We start from the raw sequence: 19964 nt of genomic DNA on the forward strand, positions 1-19964 counted from the left end.
CATTTCAAAAACTCAGTTGACAAAAAGAACCTCTTTAGCACCTTTAAAGTGCGCATCCATTTATGCTACTTGGGATGATTGTTGTTTTTTTTTTCACAAACTGTCACAGAATTTTTTAAATGTATAAACCAATCAATGATTAATTTCAAAAGACAATAGTTAATCATTAGCGTTAGGAATTTGGATGATCTCTAACCCTACACAAAGTGGTACTATCAAGACACAATTTTACAACGTGAAACGTGACAGTAATACTACAACGTAATGCTATGCCTATCCACCTTATTTTTAACATAAGAGAGCGTGCAGCCATTTTTCACTTGAATGAGGCTTTTGGTATCATACACTTTCAGTTATTTTAGCTGTATAAACAGACCGTTATGCTGCTTGACATTGCAAATGTATTGCAAATTGATATTGCCATTTATCAACATATTATTTTAATTTATTATCATAATCATGAACACATTGGTTTGTAGTGCAAACAGTTTTACTGTTTACAGCACTTTATTCAATTACTTATTTACCAACAGTATAGCAGCTGACGAATTGAAAGTCTCAAATATTCACAAAAAATAGCTTTCGTCTGCATTGGAAAAAAAAGGTGGTTACTAATGTTTAAAAATTTTTTAGGCCTATATATAATGTATAAGATTTTACCATCACTAGCACAGTAATCAGGGCACAGCCTTACAGTAATTCAACATATATCTAATCTTCAATTGCTCTCAGCACGTTTTGTATCTTTAATAAATGATCTTTTGCACTGCAGCTTTACTTTCAATCCCATATCATGCATTAATAACCCTACAACTTCAAAAGTATTGCTACACATTTGACTAATGATCCAAATCGTGATCCAAAAGGGACGCTATCTAAGTAGGAGTCTAAAGGAACGTAGAAGCGTAACTACAGCTTGATCCATCAGCTGCATTTAGCATGCCTTGGAGTGACAGGACGGTATATTTGATGTGTCAGTCATGGCTCCTACAGCACTGTATTAATGCATATCACACATCATATTCTGACAGATTCAAATGAGGTCTAAATGAGTATCGGCTGTCACTGCCATGAGTAGATATAAGCACTGTTAGGAAGGAAATTAATTGATGGCTTAAAAACATATGCAAATGCATAGAAATTTTCAGAGCATGCCTTGAAGAAAATCACCAGCAATTTTTGACACTAAAGAAATTAGTGTTTTTATGCATTTTACAAGTGTTCTTTCTTTATTCCGACATACTTATTGACAGACCTGGTATGTGTGTTTTTTATCTAGGCACACATGCAATATCAATAGATTCAGTGCAACAATATTCTTCTCAATGAAGAGTGTAATCAATTTCTCTATCTGTCTCTTTCTCTCCATCTTTTGATTTGTTTCAAACAGCAAAGAGACATCTACAGCTCAGAAAATCTATATAGCCTGTTGCAATTCTGCCAAGACATTTCTGTCACAGTGCTTTTGACATGATTACATCACAATAGACCGAATAAACACTTTATGCATTTCCGCCAGACTGCCTTTTTGTAAATTGGAAAGGGAAGGTGTAAGACGTAACGTAAGCTTTTTGAACTGCACAAGTTTTACACTTTATTCATACGTTGAATACTGAAGGCAGTCTGGCGGAAGCTAGATATTTTACTTCATAACTTATTAATATGATTTTTTTTTTTTTTTTTTACACAAGCGCATTGCTTCGCTTCAGAAGGCCTTTATTAACCCCCTGGAGCCGTGTGGAGTATGTTTATGATGGATGGATGTAGATGGAAGCACTTTCTTCAGCTCATACTTGTGACCCCTGTTCACTGCCATTATAAAGCTCGGATGCGGCAGGATATTTATTCAAATATCTCTGATTGAGTTCATGAGAAAGAAGAAAGTCATATACACCTAGGATGGCTTGAGGGTGAGTAAAGCTTGGGCTAATTTTCATTTGAAAGTGAACTAATCATTTAAGACCTAACCGAATGTGTTTATGTAAACCTTATGTGTATTTTAAGAGCAATGACAGGCTTTTAGTGCGCATGCGCTTCGTGTGTACATTCTCATAAAAGCGCATGTCAGAACAGCAAGCGATTAAAATGTTTAAATACTAAACAAACTTTTGTGATTGTGAATAACTGCAATGTCATGTGAGCGTAACCCTACCTATGCGATAACATAATGTAAATGTACGTCGTCACGTAGTTCAATAATAGTATGATCAACTGATATAATGTGCACTGTAGCATGATACTACTATGTTTCTTCAAAAGCAGATCATGGAGACATTTTAATCATCCACGATCGAAAATCGTGATATCGCACACCCTTAGCTCACTGCTTTTAAATCCTACAAAAATTTGCCCCCTTTACTTCCACTGTAAGAGTCCTATTGTAATATTGATTTTTTTTTTTTTAAGAAAAAAGACAAGATGTAATAGGGTTTTTTTTTTTTTTGTAACCGACATTATATTAAAAAAAGCTGTCAACTGACCTTAACTTGAGCTAAACATGGAATAATCTTTTAATGCCTTTTATCCAAAACAATTTAAATTATGAAGACGATTTACAGTTAATGCAACACATTTGCCTGACTTTAACCCTTCATGAATGCATAACTCTGAGAGTTCATTCAGATATCAAATGAATTACAAGTTGTCAGGATGTTTTTTGTCTTGCTGTGGCATTAGGTGAATACAGACGAAAGATGTGCCCCTCTGGGCATCATGCCAACCCCTCCTCCGGCCATGACCTAATTTCCTCTTTCAACCATCTAGTGCCTGGCATGATGGGTCCCTGCTCTGTCTTTTCCCTGTCTCATTCTGAAATGCTAATCTGATGTCAAAACGGACTTTTTTTTTCAAGAGCTGCATTTGAGTCATTGCAGGCTGTGTAAATATTTATAAATGATAAAAGCTCAGTCTGAAATCATTAACGTGCCACTCATCAATTTAGCTAAAGAAGAGAACACAATGGAGTTGAAAACGCAAAAAAGAAACACTCGATGCGCTCGCATTAAGATCAGAAAAGCCATTTTGGTTGCCAGCTGAAAGAGAAAAGCCATTGTGAGGAACAAACGCTTTGTTTTGCGCAAAGCACGTACTGGAACATTAGTATTATTTACATTGACTTAACCATTTTCTTACGAGTAGATCAATGGAGTGGGGAACGCGCACAGGGTGACTGCTGTTCTCAATCAAATGAGCTCGGAGCTTTACAACACAATGATCACATAAAGTGGTTTAAGGGCACCAGTGGTGCAGGCATTAAGTAATATTGAATTGGGGATGCAGAGGCGGGCAAGGGGGAGGAGGTTGAAACGATTACGTGGCAACTTTGTGCTCAGGGACCAAGGGGGAGGAGGTTTGTCGAGGCGGCCCAGGCCTGATGATTTAGTAATTTCTCAAAGTGGTGTAACACACTGCCTCTCAGGCCTGTCGTTCCAGCACTAAGCAGCATTAATAAACACCCAGTGCTGATGGCTCACTCCTATATGAGCGAGTCTGTCCACTGGAGTGGAACGAGTTTGATTTCAATGTGTCATTTGGGAATACCTGTACGAATTCTTCAAGCACCTCCTGGCAAATTGAGGACAAATTCCTGCTCAAATTGAAACCATCAAGGGATTGTTGTAAAAGAAGGACAAGAAATAGAAATAGTGAGGTAGAGGAAGAGAGAGAGGGACCGTTTAAATGAAATGGGATAAAGAGAGAAAAGGTGTACTGGATAGAAGTAAGATGGCTCTGACGTTTGTAAATGTTGATTCATACACTCTAAAAAATGCTGGGTTAAAAATAACCCAAGTTGGGGTAAATATGGACAATCCCAGCGGTTGGGTTAAATGTTTGACCCAACTTGCAGGGTAGTTTTATTTAACTCAACTAATCGCTTAAAATGTATTATATTGCTTACTTAAAATGAACCCAAAATAGGTTGGAAATTAACATTTATTAATAAGTTTAATAAATAACAATAAAATAATAAACATTTATTAAACTGCTTATTAATAAATGTTCACCTTTTAATTATTACTGTTGCCTCTAGTAATTATTAGGGGTGTGGCGAGATCTCATGCCATTTTCTGGTTGAGGTGAAAAGCTGTCTCATGATACTGCCATGGCGGAGGATAGAATATACCACTGCTACATTTACATTACGCCTCCACTGTCGTTTTGCTTATTATAGAAATAAAAACCATCTAATTCAGTTGGATAATGGTGACTTCAATCCCATCCAGCTCATCCAACACGAGCTGCAGAGTCGTATGTAACGCAGCAGGAATCAGAGTTCACTGATCACATGACGAGAGTAAGTGACGATGACTGACAAGACCATGGCAGAGGATTCGTTGCACAACAGAGCCTAGGGTTGCAAAGGGGCGGAAAGTTTCCGGTAAATTTCCGGAAACTTTCCACGGAAACTTAAGCTGGGGAATTTTGGAAATATTTCAATTTGGAAACTTTACAGGAATTTATGGGAATTTACGGGAATTTATTGGAAATTTTGGGACATTTATTTAAATTTATAATATTTATATAAAAAGTATCATATAAAAACAAATAAAAAAATGTTTAATTTTGTTTGGTCATAACATGAAATAACAGTTATTTATTTTTCGCATTCAATTAATTCTAATTTAGTAAATATGTAAAATAAATATATTTTTATTGCAGCAATTGTTATGTGTTATTTATTTCAGTGTCACATGATTCTTCAGAAATCATTCTAATATTCTGATCTGATACTCAGTTTTTAACATTGTTGGAAACAGTTGTGCTGCTGAATATTTTTTGGAACCTGTAATACTATTTTCAGGATTCACTGATTAACAAAAAGTTAAGAAGACAGAATTTATTCAAAATCTTTTCTAACAATATCACTTTTTGTTTATCAATCTGACACATCCTTGAATAAAAGTAATCAACTGACCCCCCAAATTTTGAATGGTAGTGTATATTGTAACAAAAGATTTCTATTAAAAAATTCTGTTCTTTAAATTTTTATAGAATCCTGAAAAAGTATCACAGGTTATAAAAAATATTAAGCAGCACAACTGTTTCAAACATTGATAACTGAAGGATCATGTGACACTGAAGACTGGAGTAATGATGCTGAAATCAGCTTTATCACAGGAATAAATTATATTTTTATGTATATCAAAATAGAAAACCATTATTTTAAATTGTATTGATGTTTCACAATATTACTGATTTTTCCGTATTTCTGATCAAATGTGCATGTTATGGACTGGGGGAATGCACAGAGCATGCAGGGGGCGTGGCCTCAATAGCCCTGCAATAAGTCATGTGACTGTGATTGAGGAATGTGCAGGGTAAAAATTGAACTAAAATTGCATTAAATATGGTTGTTTAACCAAAACTATGCAGCAAGATGCTCTTTTCAACTACATTTAAGTACCCTGTTATAGGCTAACCTGTAATTTTGCAAATTCTGTTTATTCCCATTAATTCCCGTTAATTCCCATATATTCCCGTTAATTCCCATTTATTCCCGTTAATTCCCATGGAAAGTTTCCAGCTTTGAAAATTCCCGGAATTTTGCAACCCTAACAGAGCCTAAGTGTCTGACAAATGTCTTATCTTGTAAAATGTGCACTCAATATCGCCGCTCCCTATTCACAGAGTACACACGATCACGAAATCGAAAGTAAAACATGAGCGCGCATTCAAACGCGATTTCAATACCCCACATTTTGAAAGCGGCTCCCTGATTCATGCAAATATGTTCCAATATGAAAGCTATCTTAGGCTGGGCTATAGTTGTAACCTTCACTCTGTATCATACATTTGGTCTCTATTTGACCTTTGAATATTAAGAGAGTACTTTGATTATGGTTGCACCTTTTGTTTGCACTTAAGACTAAGAAAAAAAACTGTAATTCATTTTTATTTATTCTGTTTTTATTTCTATGATCAATTTGTGGAAAAGAGTTCAGTTAGACGGTCAAAAGTTCTGTAAAAGTATGAAATCATACAGGAGACAAGCCAGTCAGTTGAGTTTGTAGCAAAACCTTTTACAGTGCTTGAGTATTCATACTCAGAAAGTAGAACTGAAATGACATTCATTACAAGATGATTAGTTAAAACATTTCATATGCACCTGCAGACTATTTTTCTAGTCATGAATTTCATCACTGAGGATTTCTTAAAAATGCTGTGTAAAAATCTTCGTCTCGTTCTCATGAACTCAATCTCGTGTCTCGTTTTGTCTCGTGAGCTAACTGTCTCATCTCACCCCTAGTAATTCTGAGTGTCTGATTTCCAACCTATTTTGGGTTGACTTTAAGCCAGCCATATAGTAATTTTTAATCAAGAGCTGAGTTAAATAAAACTACCCAGCAAGTTGGTCAAATATTTAACCCAACTGGTGGGTCAAAACAAAAAACTGTTGCTACATTTATAGGCCAAAATCACAACAGCAAGCAATCAGTACAAAACTGACATAAACATCCCCCTACTGTTATAATTACATATGAAAAAAATACAATAAAATATATTTTCTTTGGCATAGCAGATTGCGCTGATTAATTGAGCTCTGGTGCTCATGCGGATAATATGAGTCCAGTTTGTGTCATTTGCCCCAGTTCCCCCTCTTATCATTTACAATCCTTTTCTATAGTCACTATCAAAAATAATGGCAAAAACACACTTACACTTACAATAGGCCAACATACATTAGATTTGGCTAGTTGCACTGGCTCATTAAGTCCTATGATCAGCTGAGCTGCATGAATGAGAATGGAGCTGATCGTTGACATGCAGGATCTAGACTAGGGTCTCCCGGTCTGTGAGCTTCTAAATGAAGCAAGATGAGAGAGCATGCAGGGGACGGCTATAAGTCACAGATCCCAGAACAGTGAAGAGCGGTGAATGAGATGTCACCCCTGGAGAACTGTGCCCGCGGTTCACAGCGCTAGCGTGACAGTGTAAGCTGCTGACGGGCTCCTTTCACAGATTACTGTAGTGAACATCCAACACAATGCAAGAGCATCTGTAGGGGATGTGAGGGTAAAGCGTGCAAAGCTTTGTCATGTCACACTGTTGGGCTTTTAACAACAAGAGCGACGCTTAAAGTCAGGATGACACTCTACAGATGTCCTGTCAAGACTGACAAATAAAACAATGGCGAGGGCCAATGCTGCGTTCAAGTGCTCTCGAGAAGCACCTACGATATGACACATCAAAAATCAGAAACAAAATATGTAAGTAACAGTGAATGAAAGCAGAAAAAAAAAAAATGTTGTAACCGTAAGTGAATACACCTGTACCACTTACACCCATTCTATGTTTTATTTATGTATCATAGCAAATAAAAAATAATGAAACTTGTTATTAGCTTTATATTAACTAATTATCAATTAATTACTATGTGACAAAATTAACATTTCATAAATAATAATATAAACACAAATATTAAATAATTAAAATAATATTATTTAAATACAGCACGTTAATTTAAATTGACCATTTACTGCTTCCTGCCAAGAAGCTCTTGTACACGGAAAAAGTTATTTGTTAGCAGGACCCCAAGCAAAAAGTAACCCCTTGCTTTACATTCCAGCATCTTAAGGCTGGAATACACTACACGAATTTTGCCCTGATCTGTAGTCTAGATGAGTCGACAATGGTTGACAAAAGTCTGCGCCAGTCTGCAGATTTTGGGCAGTTGGAGCTTACGGATTTCCCAGAAAATGTAGGAGTGTATGATGGGCACAGACTCCAATTTTTTAGCTTCCGACTGGATGGAATTATAATCTGAGGATATCAAATATGTTTGATATTTTGAGCTAATTTTAGAATACATATAATCGTAGTGTATGACGCTAGCTACTGAAACCGAAGATTTCCTCTATCTACCAGTGTTGCAATAAAATACAATACAAATACAACAATACAAAAGTAAATTAACAGGAGACGCGTAACAAATTAGCATCAATATTTGACTCATCAGCAGAGTCCATACTGACCGCGTCTACCCACCCAAGACTGCATCTAAATGCACTTGGCTCATTTTTTCTTTTATGGCTTAACACACAGAGTCACTAAAACAGCTACTGTGCTCATCTCCTGCACATCCATGTTTGTTTCATCTATTATCCGTCTCCTAGCAATGAGGCGAGTTTGTTGCGTTCTGAACAAAGTCTGGTAGAGTATAATCCTCAGTTGTTTAGTGTATAATGCCCAGTTTTTCTCTGTAACCACGTATGAAGCATAGTGTTTTAAAATCTGTTCAGATGATAAAAGTAGTGTATTCCATGATTTTTACCTTTCAAAACACAGGTATAATTGTGAAATTCAGATTGAGTTTCCGACTGGTAAAACCTATGGGTAAAACTGATCTCACTTAGTCATTTCGTGCATGTAACACATATTTCTTCCAACTTCATTTGATGGCTGTAAAAAGCCTTAAACTCGTATGTGAGTTTAACTAGTATTTAGAATAATAAAAAACATCCACGAAGTACCCATTTGATCAATCTGCTTAGAATATGTGTAACAGACCAAAGCAGCTTGTTTAGTTTCAGTATGAAAGCTGTCAAAAGGAGTTAGAGATCTACATGCCTAAGCTTTAGCTGACTTGGCTTGTGCATTCAACCTTTATTTCAAACATCTGAAGTTTGAATTTCACTTCAAGCCATTTCTACACATAATGACACATCATGTCGGTAATATACATATAATTCTGTGGTCAAAATGAGACTATTGCAAAATCTGAGCGATTTCTAGAAGTAAACTTGTAGCTAAAACCTTCTAGGTATTATTTTTTATTAATCACCTCAAATGAAACAAGGCTTTGCTTTTTTTTATTTTAACTAATGAAACTTTTTAGCAGATTCATTTTTCTTACCAAAAGTCTGTGACTAAAATCTAAATATATGACTGAAATCTGTGACCTAAACATCTACAATACAATAGCTACATTATAATATCATGATTATTGTTCAACTTTACCAGAACACATGAACACCTTGAGCTAACTATAACATCACTAAATACATTATGATTTATATATAAGAACAGCCATATTAGATTCTTAGTATTCAAGCATCAAGTTCGATTTAAAACGAATTCGTCACTATTCTCAAAACAGCATCTTAAAAGCAGGGATATCCTCAACTACAGTTGTGTCTCAAATGACACACTATACTCTATGTACTCAACTTTCAAGGGTATGAATTTTATATGGTTGCTTTATTTTGTCATCCAGTGTCAGAGCCTGATAGTCCCTCGTCGTCTTCTACGCTAGGAAAGCTGCAATTGTTGAGTGCATAAAGAGTCTCACATTCCGCAGTTTGCTTTTTAGTTAAATATGTGCATCATCCAGGTATTTGAAGTGCACTTCTTGTTGGAATTTCCAGTGTGAACACTCAATAATGGCATAGAATAGTGCACTAGTACACAAATTCGGATGCGCCTTACGTCTTTGGCAGAAAAACGACATATAAAGCCACATCTGCTTGAATCACAAACACACTCACAGAGGAACAACAGAAAATCCAATACTGTGCAAACAGACCCAGGCAATTAGAGTCCAGAAAGAAGCAGTCTACAGATAATAATAAACCAGTCATTATACCGCCACTGAGCTTTTCACAGCCAAACCAAACAAGCACTTCCAAAAACAGCAGTCAAAAACACATTCACACGAAGGCCGCAGAACAAAACTACCCTTGTCTCTTACCTCAAGAGCTTCCAACGTCATAAATCCCGATATTGAGAATCCGTCGATGATGTCCTCCTCAGCAGAGGTAGACTCCTTCCTCTTCCTCCTCGGTGGTCTGGGTCGTGAGGAGGAGGAGGGGTTGGTGCTGTCTTCCCTCTCAGAATCCGAGGAGAATCGAAGCACGGAGCCCCGGACATGGTTATTCCTGATCCCGTTAGACATGCGCTCCCGGTTTCGCACCGACCGAGACTTACGCTTTTTCCGGATCCCGCTGCACCGCGGGCCATCCATTTCACCAGATGACACACTCAACCGAACACTTCCTAGAAGGAGGTTCTCGGCTCAAGCTCAGATGTGGATGCAGAACTCGCACGATTCCCAACAAACACCTGTAATTGAAAGCTTAATAACTCAACTCCAGTGAGAGATGTGCTATTATCCAAATTCCACAACCGGCTGATGTTATGTGACTTTGCTTGATTCCAGAAGGATAAATGCATATATATCCACAAGCACAGAAATCCAAAATAGAATCCTGTTAAGGGTTGCCAAACTGGAAAGTATCCAAACTTCCAAATTCAGCCCACGTTTAAGGAAAACAAACTGGCAGATCACTTGAAGTGTCTTCCAACGGAGCTGTAACAGGTCTCCCACATGGCTGTCCTCACGGACCCAACACTCTGTTTAAGTGCAGTCTGACACCTTCCCATCCTACAAGTCAAAGAGATAGAGAGCAGATGTTTGAAATGTTCTCTATAAGAGCCTTCCCAGAATCCCCACCCTTAGCTATACATAGGAATACATCATGCAGGCATATGAATAAAGCAATTTTCACAAAACAATTGGACTCTCTGCAAGAGATCATCTTAAGATGCTTTCCTTTTGATCTAATTCCACAATGACTACAGTCACTTTCACATTCCCATCTTCCTAGATCTTACAGTTTCTTGAAAGACAACAAAATCTATTGTAGGAAATTATTCAGAATGTGTTCTTGCCGATTAAATACATCATATAATGAGCCATTTACAGAGCTGAGTCTAGATCTCCTGTATTACATATTCAAGAGCTTATATTTCTCCTCCTGCACAGTCATTATTCTGAGACTGCTACAGTCGGAGACAGGCGGAGTAAAATTATTCATTTTTCTTAACAGAGCTGTAGATCAAGAGAAAAAAAATGTCATTTTCTCACAGCAAATTTTAGTTCAACTGAGTACACTGACAGAACATTTATGGCTTACTTTCTAGTCATCTCCTCTATAGAGTTACATCTATGTATGTACCTAAAACACCAACAGCCACAAACAATCATTCAGCACCTTACTGATAATCTCTACTAAGGGTTCCTCTGTTTATTTCTCAGTGTCACCAAACTATAGATAAAACGCTAAAAACCTTCAGTACAACTAGCTACATCTGCCACATTCAGGGTTGTCAAAGAGTTTACAGGTTCTGCAGCACGAGTTCTTCTTTAAATGAATAACAAGGTCTGCACAGCAGCTGAAATTATTCTCTCTAAGCATTATTTTTCATTAATCTCAAAAAGAGACAAGGCTTTGCTCAACATAATAAATTATAAAGTTGCTCAAGTTGTTTGTTTGTTTTCTATACTAATGAAGCTTTTTAGCAGAATCATCTTTTTCTACCAAAAGGCTGTGGCTAAAATTTAATATATAATGTATGATGTCATACATGACCTCAAATTCACATCATGATCATCAATATTCAAATTCACCAGATGACATTAACACCTTCAGTTGCTACATTATGACATCACAATTGGCTATCAACTTCAACAAATGACAGAACACACAGCATCCTACAGAGGCCTACAGCATCTACTGTACAATATACTATAATCATCCATCAACTTTACTAAATCTGCAGCTACACTGACATAATCAAGCATCAACTTAAACATTATCAGATTACATACACCTACATTATGGTAATCAGACAAACTTTACTATATAACATGAACGACATGGACATCATAATCAATCATCTTCACCAAATCAGCAGCTACATTATGACATCATAATCAAGCATCAACTTAAAAATCATCAGATGACAAAGACCTACATTATATCACAAATAGCCATACATGTAAACTTTACTAGATAAAGATTTACAACAGCTATACTGACATTATAAATCAACCATCAATGTAGGCTAAACTTCACGAGATGACATGAACATCTACAGCAGCTACACTATGACATCATAGACACCCATCAACTTAAACTTCACTACCCACCAACCTTCATCTGCATTAAAAATCCACTGAATATCAGTCTTGCAATCTGACTTTTTCCAAATGAATTATGCATTCCAGTAACATTTTACCAACAGCAATGGTCAATAGTCCAGGTCGGCTATTATTACAAAGCTATTCCCAATCACATCTCTTGAACCTGATGATGCCCTGTGCTGGCACTCCTGTCACACACACACACGCGCGAGCGCGCGCGCACACACACACACCAAATATATAAATGGTTTTAATGTATTTACACTCCCTGCCAGCCCTCCCTTCACTCTCACTGTCTTCCATGAGTCCTTTTTGTCTCTCTCTCTTTTTCTCTCTCCGTCAGTAAATCTCACGCACCGTGGCCGGTCCAGCCCACAGCAGCAGCAGCAGCAGCGCCTGGCACTGCCTCCTTCAGCTCTAGATCCACCAAAACACAAAGCCTGCCTTTTCTCCTGCAGGACAAAAGCAACACATGCAAAGCCTGGCGAGTGGAGAAGGGCCGTCCGAGCGAGTCATCGACATTCGGAAAGCGTGCTGCTCTAGAACGGAAAACAAAAGAGAAATTTTTCCACAAACAAATAAATCCTGCAAGGAAGCGACGCTTCTCCTCTCCGCGAGTCCGTGCTTCAGGATCCCAGAGCGAGCGGGGACCGGGCGGATTGATACAGTACTGCCGCAGTGCCGCTTTACAGGCGATCCGCTTCCTCAGCGCATATAGTGCTGCGCTCTCTATTACAGAGCACTCGGTTTAAATACATGACATGAGATATTACTTTCAGAGATTATATCTTATGCACTAAATGTAATTTAACATACCATCCGTTTACATTACATTGCCATCTGCGTTGATTATCAAAATAATGAAAATCATTGTATTCTGTATGGCGCTGATTACTTGATTGATGCCTTAAATTAGGGTGCGAATTAGAGTGTTTGACTCCCGCTATTTAAGGGCTTAAAGCAGAAGTATGGAAGACGTTTTAATTCAGTAGGCTATTAATTCTACACATCCTCTAAAGAGGAGTAGTGTTCTAAACGTTTAAGAGACCACAAAAGTTATATTCAACATTCCCATTACACTGCCTTTTGCACAGTTTATGACAATGAAAACCATTGTATATTGTATTGCACTGATTAACTGACTTATGCATTAAATGTGGATCAATTAAATGCATTTGAGTTGATGCTTTAAAACTTGCAGCAGGGAACATTCTCTTAATTTCCAAAGAACATTTGCTTTATAGCCTTACAATACACTGACATGACAAAAAATCAATCTACTTTTCACGCTGAATCACTGCAAAGTCAAACCAAGTCGCTTTCTTTACAGAACAATTGAAAAGGGGAAAAAAATGACATATTGAGAAACCTTGCAGCCTATCTGTAGTTTATAAGGGCCATTGTCCCTTTATGTTCTTCCATCTGTCCAACCACAGTGTGATGACTCAGAATTTATTGGCACCCATGAATCAGTGAAAACAATCCTGAAATTTACAGCACCTAAACTTACTGGCTTCTAATCAGACTTAGTAATTGCACAGTCTATTAAATCTTCATTTGGCAACACAATGGGTTTTCAACCAGAACTCTGATCCAGCTAAAGAACAGCTTTTGAACCATGGCATCTGATCAATACACAAGGCATTTCAAAGTGTTTTATATATGAAACACTTAAAAAAAAAGTCACTTCATAATCAAACACTTGTTCCCCTTTAACATTTTCAGTTTACTACTACCACTGTATTGCCCTCAGGCTGTGCATGGCTTCTATGCCTCTAACACCATGCAGTTATTTGGCAATTAGTGACTGCTATTAGGCAAAATGTACAATCAATTAAGCTTTCAAACACATCATTTACGCTTACGCATTTTGAATAAGCCAGATGTTGTTACTCAATCCTTTATACTATTAATATTGCTTTCATTATGTAACATGAACAGGTTTTCCCTTTAGGCCAACCCAGGGGTGACCTAATACACCCCTGCTACCATATCAAACCGCACTGAAACCAGAGCCTAACTTTACTTATTCAAAATGTTTGTGTGGTCAAGAGGGGTACAGCTGGTGCTAAATGGAGAAAAATGCTCCCTGAGAGACTTTATGATACTCAAGGCAAACCATTTTGTGCTATATTTAGATATTTATCCATTTCTAATGGTTCTATAATGGTTTTACATTTTGATTGCATCAGCAATTATTCATTATAGGATGTGGATTGGCATCACTAAAAAAGTATAAAAAATTGTCATGATTTTAAAATTTTATACACTAATTTAACATTCTGAATTGCATACTGTAATCAATGCAGTTATATTATATAGGGATAAGGACACGATAGGCCAAATGCTAGTAAAAGCAGTTTTGATATCTGATTTGGTTTAGTTTTTTAAGAAACAAACATGAAATTCTCTGTAGGAGCTATTCAGCTTAGCATGAGTGATTTCAACCACTTGATGTGTTTAATCCCATCTTTTACGCATCCTGATAGAAAACACATAACCATTTACTCATGCCACATTCATGCTTCATTAAAAAGAGCACAATTCAACACTTCAAGCAAGTATGACTCTGCAACACTTTCCACAATTTAAACTGTCAAGCATCAAGATATGGATTTGTACAAGAGGTCCTGCAGTCCTGCAAATTTATTCAGCTAATACAGTGTGTTCTAGAGAGTGGGACGGTACAATACTGGGCATATTTATAAAGCGTATAGATCTATGACTCTACGCTCCTCTGCCTGTGATTAATATACCGATACATTCAAGCATAATAATGGGAATGTATCAAGAAAATATGTGTGTGAGAAGGGAGGAAAAAGAATGTTTCTACTTAAAATCGCAGCATTCCGCATCTCTATCAAATTGATTTTTAAAGCAACAATTGTCTCAGAGCATAACACGCATTGCTTAATTCATTCTCGTGCAATCAGGCCAATATTGTCCTCACCCCATCATTAACCAAATGCCTCATTTGCACTTTCATTAGCTATAAAGATTTTTCATTCTTTCTGGCACCCGATGGAGAGGCACTGTAACGATTTGCATGCTGTGTATCCATAGTGTTTTTATCGATGTTGTCTGAAATAACAGAGCGAGCTCTTCTATCTGCTCCCCGGGAGAGAAGGGATGTAACAGCTGTCTCCTTGACACCAGATGGGCGGGACTGATTTTGTCGTCCATTTGTGGGTTTTTAATTAGTCAGTAAAACACTCTAAATAGGCTGATGGGGAAAAAAAGCAGATGATAAAAGGAAATCATCCTGTGAAATATTCAGATATTTATCCATTTCTAATGGTTTGGTATTTTGATTCTGTCAGCAGTTATTCATTATGATGTGAAGTAGCATTACTATTAAAAGAAACAGGAAAAGGGGTATACTGTAATGCTGCATGATTCTGGATAAATTCAGAATCACTATTTAAAAAAAAGAGATATATATATTTTTAATATTTTAAAAATATTCATTCAGTTTGAATGAATGAATGCAATAATTTAATGAGACACTCATAAAGACTTCATTTGTTTCATTACTGGATGAATCTGCATTTTTGAACGAATCTCTTGAAGGATTCAATGACAAATACATTTTTTAAGTCACTTGTCGCCACCTACTGGCGGTGTAATTTATAAAATCTTTATTAGGTAGACATCAGGGTTTATATCCGAAATATAAACTTTTATCCCAGTACTTCTATGATAATTTGAATTACTGGAACACAGAAATAATGAAACTGTGTGGTTGAAAAGACTCAGATTTGTATGTTCGCTGTGATCGTACTTGGATTTGTAGACAGTCAAATCGTTGTCATTTAGGAATTAGATTGCCTGGGTGTTTGAACTGAGATCGCAATATTTTAACGATTAAAGGATTAGTTCACTTTTAAATAAACTTTTCCTGATAATTTACTCACCCCCATGTCATCCAAGATGTCCATGTCTTTCTTTCTTCAGTCGAAAAGAAATTAAGGTTTTTGATGAAAACATTCCAGGATTATTCTCCTTATAGTAGACTTCAATGGGCACCAAACAGTTGAAGGTCATAATTAGTTTCACTGCAGCTTCAAATTGTTCAACACAATCCCAGATGAGAAATAAGGGTCTTATCTAGTGAAACCATCGTTCATTTTCTGAAAAAAAATTGAAAATTATATAAGTTTTAACCAGAAATGCTCATCTTGAACTAGCTCTCTTCTTCTTCTCCTCTATTAGAATTCCAGCAATGTAGACGCTGCTAAGCATAATACTGCCCTCCACAGGCCAAAGTTTGAACTAATTGTTATATACTATTGAACTAGCATATTGCATATAAAAATTAGTTCAAACTTTGGCCTGTGGAGGGCAGTAATACACTTAGCAGCGTCTACACTGCTGGAATTCTAATAGAGGAGAAGAAGAAGAGAGCTAGTTCAAGATGAGCATTTCTGGTTAAAACTTATATAATTTTCAATTTTTTTCAGAAAATGAGCGATGGTTTCACTAGATAAGACCCTTATTTCTCATCTGGGATTGTGTTGAACAATTTGAAGCTGCAGTGAAACTAATTATGACCTTCAACTGTTTGGTGCCCATTAAAGTCCACTATAAGGAGAATAATCCTGGAATGTTTTCATCAAAAACTTTAATTTCTTTACGACTGAAGAAAGAAAGACATGGACATCTTGGATGACATGGGGGTGAGTAAATTATCAGGAAAAGTTTATTTAAAAGTGAACTAATCCTTTAAACATGCAGCTTTATTATACTGTAAAACAATGTCATGATTTTACAATATTTTACACAAATTCCATAAGATAAAATATTGTATTCTGAAATTAGTTTTTCTCCATTGGTTTGGCTCATTTCTTGAAACAGAAATTACATTCGCAAAACAACATGGACAAACCTCCAAACCACTTGGCAATTGTTCACAACAGAATTGATTTTTTCATTCATTTCATCAAATTGCAAATGTCTAAGTACATGTCTCAATGTCTCAGTACATCTTTGCAAATGATTAAGTACAGGTAGCCTACATTTAGCACAATTTCCAAGTGAATAGATCTTGTTGATCTAAACTGATTGTTGATTCTCAGTCTAATGGTTGTTCGCTCCAAAACGTGTCAGCATCATTTCATTGTATAAGTCATCACATGCACAATAGTCTGTTCAACTGTCAAAATTAGGCAAGTACATAATACCATGAATGCCATATATGAATCCTTGGAACATTTGATAAATTTATTACAGCAATTGACAGTTATTTGAAACTAGAACTTGAAATGTAACTTGTAAGTCAGTTACTGGTTGTCCATCATTATAACTTTTTTACAATTAAGCAGTGGTTCCCAAACTTTTTTGGCTTCAGTACTCACTTTACCTGATTTGTGTACCCAGGTAATCCAGGTATGAAAGTATTTGATTTATCTGACTTCAACATTTTGCCTAAAAACTGCAGCTTACTGTATGATGCAATTATCATTATAATCCTTATTTTGAAGAATATAACATACAACAAGAAAAAGGGTCAAAGAGCTGCAATTAGTTCCTCCCATGTAAATCTATCGAATACTGTGGGTTTTACTGTAACATTTCAGTAAGTCTAGTCAATGATGATTTTCCCCCTCCCCTTTCTATCAAATACCCCCTGTAGTACCTCTGCATAGGGGTACATGTACCGCAGGTTTGGGACCACTGGAGTAGTGGCCAGTAGTATATTGATCTTGTGGAGAACATAGAATATTCCTATGTAATTGTCTGTAACTGTAGTGTATGACTCTTCTGTATGACTGATTTGATGTTTTCTTTTTTTCCGCTATTGTAGAGAATAATGGCATTGGAAGGAAACGAGCAACCAGTGAAGAACTGTTAGTTGTGAAACTCCAGCTTTATTTACTGCACTGTAGGCTGCATATAATTTTCATTATTTTCTGTTTGTGTGTTTATATTACAGTATATTATGCTGTATACATTTTCTTTTTACTCTGATGTATGGAAGTTACTTTATGTGTGTGAATGATAATGGTTACAATTTCCTTAGCAGTATGAGTGCAATGTGTGATGTCAAACCTTGGAGGCTACTCTTACCCTAAAATCCTATTTCTTTTTTTCAGTTTTATACACAGTTGTATTCTGTTAGCTAGACAAAAAAACAGTACAGTAACCATTGTCAATGAAGGACTGGGCTAAGACTGAAAGGTGGACATGAGGGATATTTCAATGGTCAATGGTCATAGTGACAAAACATCTAAACATTTTGACTTGCAGTGCTTACACAATGTCAAAGGGACAAAGCATTTTGGGGGCACTGACTGTTTAAATGAGAAGGAAATTTAGTTTTGACACATGAGTGAACTGTTTTAGGAGAGGTATGAGCTTTTGCAGGTGAACCATGGTGTTGTGCCGAACCATCCACGTTATTTTGGCAAAAGCACCAAAAGTGTTGAGAACGTCCGGTCTGTTTCAAAAAATGAGCCAAAGCAACTGAGAAGGATCTTTGCCATTTCCGTGGCACTGACTCTTTATATGGGAAAGGAATTTAGTTTTGAAGCATGAGTGAACAGTTTTGGGAGAGATATGAGCTTTTGCAAGTGAGCTATAGTGTTGTGCTGATCTGTAAGACTGTTTTGCCAAATGATCTTAGAGTTTTGAGAATGTAATCTCTGTTTCAAGAAATGAGCCAAACCAATGGAGAAAAACTGTAATGTAGACTAGGTCATTTTTGGCCATAACACAACAAATTACTGTAAAAATACACATATGCAAAAAAAATAAAATAAAATCCTACAGCAGTACTACATTAGCAATACAGTTGTCATCTAATTGTCTACTTGCATTCTTTCAGACAGTAACTTCATGCAATATGTTGACCATTTACAGAATTCACTAATTTCTTGATCTAAAAATGTGGCAAAAATCCCTGGGTGTATATCATTTCAGAAAGCAAAGCAAATATGTCATCTCAACTATGTCCACCTTTCACTTTTTGGCACGTCCAGATCGTCCAGATCAGCTACTATTTTATTTTCCCCATTGAGATGTTGTTATATTGGAAACACACAGGCTTATATTTCTGCACTGATAACACACACACACACACACACACACACACACACACACACACACACACACACACACATATATATATATATATATATATATATATATATATATATATATTAAAGGGGACCTATAATCCCCTTTTACAAGATGTAATATAAGTTTGTTTATTTTTAGCGCTAATGCAGTCTTAACTGCAGAGCATAACAAGTCAAGTGTATGTAAAAGTGAAGTAATTTATTCCCCAGCCCCTATGGACAAAAGGATTACCAGAGTTCAAACTCAAAGCAACAATAATGTTTAAACAATGTTAGCATTTCTTTATAGCTCACTGTAGCTCAGTGGTTAGAGCATGGCACTAGCAATGCCAAGGTCAGGGGTTCGATCCCAGGGATTGCACATACTCAGACACAAATGTATAGTATAATGCAATGTAAGTTGCTTTGGATAAAAGCGTCTGCCAAATGCATAAATGTAAATATTTATATGCAGCAGGAAGCTGAGTGCAGTTCACAATACACAATACTGATGGACCATTTACACTCAGACCATCCAAAGCCACCTGCTTTTAGACGACTGTTGACAGACAAAATTACTTGCATACTAGAATATTAGAGGACATTTACAGAACTTTTTAAACATGGACTTATAGTAAAGGCTACTAAAACAGGAGCAAATAAAAGGACCATCTGTAAATCAAGGCAGAGTATTGATCAGGAAAGACCACTAAAATGAAATAAAACTGAACCCAAAGCCATAAAAGAGAGTAAACAAATGTCCATCCTCTAAAGAAAAAACTGCTCAAGTAGCTGCAGCTAAATAAAATTCCGGCCTAGTGACTCTCTCCATCGGCTCAGAATCTTCCAGACACCTATCAAACACACTGTCAGTGCAGCTGAAGTCTCTCTAGCCCAGAGGAAAACATCACACTGCAGACAATTAAAGCTTTATCACACACACACAACAGCACCATTCAAAAGCAATTTTAAGAACGCATCTCTTG

General features: G+C 36.6%; 1 protein-coding gene across 8 annotated transcripts in view; it reads right to left on the minus strand.

Moving 5' to 3' along the window:
* The window catches only part of auts2a (activator of transcription and developmental regulator AUTS2 a), a 394051-nt gene that overhangs the window by 368733 nt on the left and 5354 nt on the right, over nucleotides 1-19964 (minus strand). For 6 of the 8 annotated variants that reach the window (XM_048179615.1, XM_048179629.1, XM_048179608.1 and 3 more), the window contains exons 1-2: nucleotides 12281-12585; nucleotides 9689-10381 (exon numbers count right to left, since the gene is read on the minus strand). In XM_048179615.1, the coding sequence (XP_048035572.1) occupies nucleotides 9689-9961 (273 nt within the window). In that variant the 5' untranslated portion in view covers nucleotides 9962-10381; nucleotides 12281-12585. Of the gene's footprint in view, nucleotides 1-9688; nucleotides 10382-12186; nucleotides 12203-12280; nucleotides 12586-19964 lie in introns of those variants that run through there. The other 2 variants (XM_048179594.1, XM_048179601.1) reach the window with 2 other exon arrangements.

Source organism: Megalobrama amblycephala, linkage group LG2 (genome assembly GCF_018812025.1).
Source record: "Megalobrama amblycephala isolate DHTTF-2021 linkage group LG2, ASM1881202v1, whole genome shotgun sequence".
In the NCBI taxonomy this organism is placed as follows: Eukaryota; Metazoa; Chordata; class Actinopteri; order Cypriniformes; family Xenocyprididae; genus Megalobrama; species Megalobrama amblycephala.